Source organism: Corylus avellana, chromosome ca1 (genome assembly GCF_901000735.1).
Source record: "Corylus avellana chromosome ca1, CavTom2PMs-1.0".
NCBI classification, from domain to species: Eukaryota; Viridiplantae; Streptophyta; class Magnoliopsida; order Fagales; family Betulaceae; genus Corylus; species Corylus avellana.
In genome coordinates, this window is record NC_081541.1 from 24821906 (window position 1) to 24828498 (window position 6593).

At 36.1% G+C, this 6593-nt stretch overlaps 1 protein-coding gene across 1 annotated transcript; it reads left to right on the forward strand.

The window, feature by feature from the left end:
• Positions 1–2012: 2012 nt before the first annotated feature.
• Positions 2013–3268, forward strand: LOC132168003 (cell number regulator 2-like). Its single transcript, XM_059579060.1, has 4 exons — positions 2013–2102; positions 2221–2292; positions 2393–2605; positions 3064–3268. Exons 1-4 carry the CDS (start codon positions 2033–2035, stop codon positions 3141–3143), a joined length of 435 nt encoding a protein of 144 aa, XP_059435043.1. The 5' UTR covers positions 2013–2032; the 3' UTR covers positions 3144–3268.
• The last annotated feature ends 3325 nt before the right edge of the window (positions 3269–6593 follow it).

A 6593-nucleotide genomic window follows, 5' to 3' on the forward strand; every position in this document is an offset into this window, starting at 1 on the left:
CTTCAAACTCCCCCAAACAATTTGTGTATTGATGTCTCAAAATAGTGAATTTTTCCAACAAATTGTTGAAGGAGTTTATAAGATCATATTCCCCTTGAGAAGTATTCATAGCAAACAGGAGTCAACAAATCTCACTCAAGAATTTAATCCAAACAGAGTAAACCCGCTCTAATACCAATTGAAAAACGCTATGCCAACTCCAAAAACTTGTTTATCACAATTTATGCGGAATTAATATTATGAAACAATAAACAATTCAATCACCCAAAATATATAAAACAATAAAGAGGCAGACACAGATATTTTGGTTACGAAGAAAAACCTTTTAGAAATTGATCTAAAAGTAAAACCTCTCCGAGGCAGCCAAATCCAGGAAATCACTATCAAAAGATTATCCAGAGATTATAGACACTAGGAACACTTACAACCCTTTGCAAGACCTTGACTCTGTAAGATCGACAAGCCTACAACTCGTCTCCTTGCTCACAATCTTCTTCAACGTGATTCTCCTTTACCGGACCCTTCCGATAGACTTCTCAACTGTAGATTTATTAAAGGAATAACTAAAACTCTAAGAGATTCAATTTAACGCTCACCACATATGATCTCTCTTAGCACAACCTCCGACGAACTTTCTGGGGGTGAAAATTCGTCTCTCTCTCTTCTATAATGATATATATATATATACCTCCGACAAAACCCTAGACCTAACCCACTTAAAATCACATTTTTTGGCCTAAAAGGTACGGGGTGTCCAGACAGGTTAATGGGCTGTCCGGACAGGGCTTTGCGGAGTAAAATTTGAGTTTCTGGAAATGCGGTCTGGACCTAGGGAAGGCATGTCCAAACATGGGTGAAACAGCATTCTGGAAATGCTGTCCAGTCTTGATCAATAGCTCCGATCGATGAGCGTTTGTGGTCCGATTAAGCTGAAATTTTGCATGGACATTCATAACACATGAATCTACATTATGAACGGTGGAGATTGAATTTTGAGCATTCTATATCAGTGTTTGAGTTTGTGAACAGTAACCTCTGCATTTTGAAACTGAATTAAGCCAACACAAGAACTAACAATAATAATAATAATAATAATAAAATGTACGTCCATATAATTGATGATTAGGGTACTGTAGGCCCAAAATTCCATTGTCGCTAGCTGGAGATGAACGTGACGTCGTATAAATTATGTATTGCATGATGCATGACCCATGACGCATCACATCTCTCCCTGGAATCTTATTCAAAAAGGGGATGCATGGTGCCCAACAATACATGTGATAATCGTGGGGGCAGGGAGCATCTCGTTCTTCCTTGCATACAGGACTTTTGACGAGACCGCATCGCATCACATGCCATGATCATGATCATCTGGTTCTTTGCCAAACAGGAATTTCAATGACTAATCATCCACTGCTTCTAATCTCTCATGCCAGCCAGGTTGAACCATTGCGACTACTCTCTAATGTGCGGTCCAACTCGGAATCTGGTTGCGACACATAGGCTAGACGCGCCAATTCCCCAAATTCACCTAAATTTGGAAGAAATTATATTAATTCTTGAAAACGAGTTAAAAAGAAAGGAGAGAATAATCCTCTGATTTTTTTTTTTTTTTTCTTTCTTACCTCTGCTCCAATTACTTAGAAGAACTTGAGTTTTCAAAATGATAAATGATACAGATTCAACTTGGGGCCAATTTTTTTTTATTTTTTAAATTAAAAAAAAATAACAAAATTAAAAATTAAAAAAGTTTCCGAAGCAATCATTTTTATTTTGGTATTTCTTTTATTTGATATTTAAAAAAAAAAAATTGTATTTTTATTCATAATAAAGACCAATTTTTTTAAAAAAATGGTCTGTATTATGAAGATCTTGTTGCTGCAGTTCACATGGACCACATCCACCCGTGCTCTCTCTATATATATATACAATCAGAATAATCAGCTCTCTCCAATGCAGAGCTGGTTTTCTCCCATTTTTGTTTTCCAAGCCTGAGCTCATTGAAACATTAATTAAGGTTGCTGGCTCTAAAATGTCTCAACCAACGACTGCAGTCCCATGGTCATCCGAGCTCTGGGACTGCTTCCCCGACCTGCGTAGCTGTAAACTCCTTTTTCTTTAAGAGATTATATTAAAATTTCTTTTTTATTTAATTTCCTCTTCTCTTTTTTCCTTTTTTTTTTTTCCCCCCCATTTTGAAGCTAATTAACTCTGTTACAGGTTTCGTGACATTTTGGTGTCCATGTATTACTTTCAGGCAGATCTCCGAGATTGTAGATAAAGGAGCATCCTGTGAGTAGAGCAGAAAGAATATATATATATATATATATAGTTTAAATATTAAGCAAATAAATTAATTAACATTTGAGTTTTGTTTTGTGGAAATTTTCAGCCTGTGGTGGAAACGCGGCCCTGTTTTTCCTGATAAGTCTTTTCACAAATTGTGGCTTCTGTTACTCGTGCTTTTATCGTCAAAAACTGCGAAAACAATATATGTTGGTGGAGACCCCCTGTTTGGATTGCTGTGTTCATCTTTTTTGCCTTCATTGTGCCTTGTGCCAAGAGTATCGTGAGCTCCAGCACCGTGGGTTTGACGTGTCTCTTGGTAATTATATATATTTATATATATATATATATATATATATATATATATATATATATCAAAAAATACAGTTGAAACTAAATATATAATGTTTAATTTTATTTTATTTAATTTTAATTGGTTATACATATTAAGTCACCATTTGTCCCAAAAGCTTAAGCTGATAAGAATTTGTAAAATTAATCACTTAACCATTGTTTTAACACTCCCCCTTACGTGTGGGCTCAACTCCCTTTTAATAGGCGAAGCCCAACACATGGAACATTTAATTTAAATGAGAGATGAATTGACGGAAGTTAAGGTTTGATCCGAGGATCTTTGGTTCTGATACCATATTAAATCACCACTTGTCCCAAAAATTTAAGTTAATAAGAAGAGGTAAATTTAATCACTTAACCATTACTTTAAAAATTAATATATCAATTAATGGTATGTTAGTTTTGGTTGCTGGATATGGTTAGGATGGCATGGGAACGCGCATATGCACAATCAACGAGTACTGGCAATGGCTCCAGCTGTGGAAGGAGGGATGAAGCGGTGATGCTGATCGATCATTTGCATGCGTGCATGGGGAGTGTTATTTAGTTGGAATAATATTATAATATTTAACGTTGTACCTTCTTGGGTTTGCTTTGCTGGCCTCTCTTGTGTGTCCTTCGGTACTTTGGCTTTGTACGTATTTAAAATAAAAAACCTAGCTATGTCGTGTGCTAGCTTGTAATATTAATGTTTTAATAATTTATGTGCTTGTGTAATCTGTTTGAATTAGTAAGCGATCAAATATTTGATCTTTCACTATGGTCTTCTTCCCTTTAAGAAAGAAAGCAATTGAAGGCTTTTGGATCTTCAAATTAGTGCCCTACCGTTGAGGGCTAATTGTTTCCTTCCCGTTGGCGTGGCGTAATCTCGTCCGTCGGAGAAGGCCAGTTCGAATTGGGCCATAATCTTGAACCGAAATGTCAAAGAAAAAGGACCATATATATGGTCTCCATTGCTTAGCCTACACTATCATGGAGGGCTGATGGTTTAATCTACATTTTATTTTTCTTCTTGGTCCCTTCCCTAACCGTAAATAAGTTTCATTATAGGGTTGATCGGTGATGCAGTGTGACATAGTCGGTTGTAAAGACGGTGAACACAAGATTCACAACTTTTCTCCAAATCAATAATTCAACCAAAAAATTGACACAAAATAAAAGAAAACTAGTAATCCTTATTAGAAAACTAATAAAATATTCAAAAGCTTCCCTTTTGGTCTTTCGTAACAAGTATTTATAGCAAACAAACTCTTAAACCTAAGAGAAAAATGAAACAAGCTAGTTTAACAAAAATTGGTGTAGCTAATTCATAAGAGATCACTTACTCATTTTAACGAGTCTGAGATAAGATGAAGAAAACTAAAACTTCCTCCCTCGTTTGTAGGTGACATCGAGCGAGATAGCGAATGAGCAATTCTAAAAGTCATTTTGAGTATTTTTTAAGAGCTTATTTCATGTTTTACTTTTGTATGATGTTTGCTTACGTAGTTGCTACCCTTTCCACCTGTAAAACATATGTTTGTTTCACAATTTAGCAAGTACAAGATTGAGTTGGAGCTTGGGATCATGTGGAGTGAGATTGTAGGGAGTCATTGTATTTTAGCATTTATGAACTTCACACTACAAGAATTTTGCTCATTAGCGTCCATATTATTAGCGGCGACCCCAATGTTACAACTAATGAGAGATCATTAGCGGCGACGACACTATTTTATTCACCTTGATAAGTGTTTAGGTTTGTTTCCCCAATTAATTATAAGTTAATTAATTTCAGAAGTACTACTAATTAATAACTCTCCACGTTAATTATTCTAATTAGTTAAATCTGGGGCATTGCAGTGATGGAGGTGAGGAGGAGATTGTACATGAGGTTGTAATTGAGGGAGTTAATATTGTTGATAGTACAAGGATGAAGGTTGATCAGGAGAAAAATATTCTAGAGTGAAGAGAAGCTAAGCTCGGAGAGAATTACAATTCAAAGGCGAAGAAGGTGGTTAAACAAGACTGGATAGGCATTTTTAACAGCTCCAACAACTTAGAGAAGCTTCAATATTTTGTTGTTAATTAACCACTTATAGAAGCTCTTGAAGAAGGTATAGCTAAATGGAGGCCAAGCTTAGTAGGACAATTTTTGGACAAGCCATTACCTAAATGAAGGTTTTTTTTTTTTTTTGCAGCAACTAAGAAAAGGGTATAAGGAGGCGAAAATATGGCATATCGCAAATAAGCCTTTAATTCTTTGGAAGTGACAACTTGGAATGACTTTAGTAAGCATTATGTTTTTGGGAAGTAGCGAAGAGTCAAGTCCAGTACAAATATCTACAAAACAAGTGGGTACAGTGAATTATATCCACTCAGATCTACGAGATCCCTCTCAAGTTCCATCAAAGAGTGGTATTTGATATTTTGTAACGATTATTAATGTTATTCAAGAATACTCTGAGTTTACTTTCTGAAAAATAAAGTGATCTTTACTTTCTCAAGTTCCATCAGAATCGAAAGAAAATTAAGTGACTCAAAATAGTCATACGGCATGGAATTTTGTAGTGGTGATTTTAACAAATTATGCAAGATTAATGAAATCATCACTAGACACCGTACAGTTAATCGATATTAAGCACTAAGCAGATTCCTTTTCATTTTTCTGAGGGTTTTTTAACCCACTAAGCAGATTCCTTTGCATTCTTCTTGGACCAATAATTAATAAAACCAAGGTCAAGATGAATTCACAACAAATAGATTGGACACCACCCAAACAAACAGCCATCCAAGCTATCCCATCGACCTCCGTGGCTGATGAAAGGAGCAACAAATTCGAATTCACTCTGGTTTTATTTGTAGTTTTCCATGTCAATAAACTTTCTTGTTCTTTTCTTTTTCTTTTTTTTTGTTAATTTGTTTGTTGTTTTCTAATTGGTGGATCGGTAGGCCCAAAATTCCATTTTCGGTGGCAGCAGCGGCAGGGACCAGCTGGGAGATGAGCTTATTGCCAAACACAAGTTACACGAACACGACATGCATGCATTATATTGGACCACCTAGGAGATGTTAATTTCTCTCCTTACGTTTGCATTGTGGGGGCAAAAAAGCCTGATTCACCCCAAAAGCATTCTACAAGAGCCAAACTTAATTATATATATTACATGCAATCTAAATAATCAGCTCTCTCCACTCTCTGGTTTATTTTTCTCCCATTTATGTGCAAATTACCTGAGCTCGTTGAGACAAGGTTGCTGGCTCTGAAATGGCTCAACCCAAGAGTGAAGAAGGCCTTTGGTCAACCGGCCTCTTTGACTGCTTCTCTGACATGCGCAGCTGTAAACTCCCTATCCTTTTATTCTTTCTTGCTTTATATATATATATATATATATATATATATATATATATATTCTATGCAGAAAAGAAAATCCTTGTGTACATATGGTGATTGAAATATTTGGGGTTTAAAACTAATTAATATATGCTCATATTGGTGTCCATGTGTTACTTAATTTTGGGCAGGTCTCTGAGATTGTAGATTGAGGATCAACTTAATTGTAAGTAGAACAGCACTACAAGAAACTGACTCATCCGGGGCGACTTATTAGGGGCGACTTTATAGTCACCCCTAATACTCAACTATTAGGGGCGACTTTTGAAAGTCACCCCTAATAGTTATGTATTAGCGTCCACATCCAAATGGACGCTAATAGTCGACCCAAAAGATGAATAATAGCGTCCACTCTACAGTGGACGCTAATAACTCGACCCTAATATTCTCGCGGGAAATATTCAAAAGGCGGGAAAAAGATCATTAGCGTCGACTTTCGAAGTCGACGCTAATGGTGACTTATTAGGGTCGACTTTGTCGACCCTAAAGAGTGTGTGGAGGAATTTAAAAAAATATATATATATTATTCCCTAATAGCGTCCACTCAAAGTGGACGCTGAAGAGTGACCATTAGGGTCGACTC

What these genes read in the sequence shown, in the direction of transcription:
- LOC132168003 (XM_059579060.1), top strand. Translation starts at nt 2,033, where the DNA reads ATGTCTCAACCAACGACTGCAGTCCCATGGTCATCCGAGCTCTGGGAC. An exon ending in TGTAGATAAAGGAGCATCCT is followed by an intron (nt 2,293 to 2,392) that starts GTGAGTAGAGCA and finishes GGAAATTTTCAG; the next exon opens with CCTGTGGTGGAAACGCGGCC. An exon ending in TGGGTTTGACGTGTCTCTTG is followed by an intron (nt 2,606 to 3,063) that starts GTAATTATATAT and finishes GGATATGGTTAG; the next exon opens with GATGGCATGGGAACGCGCAT.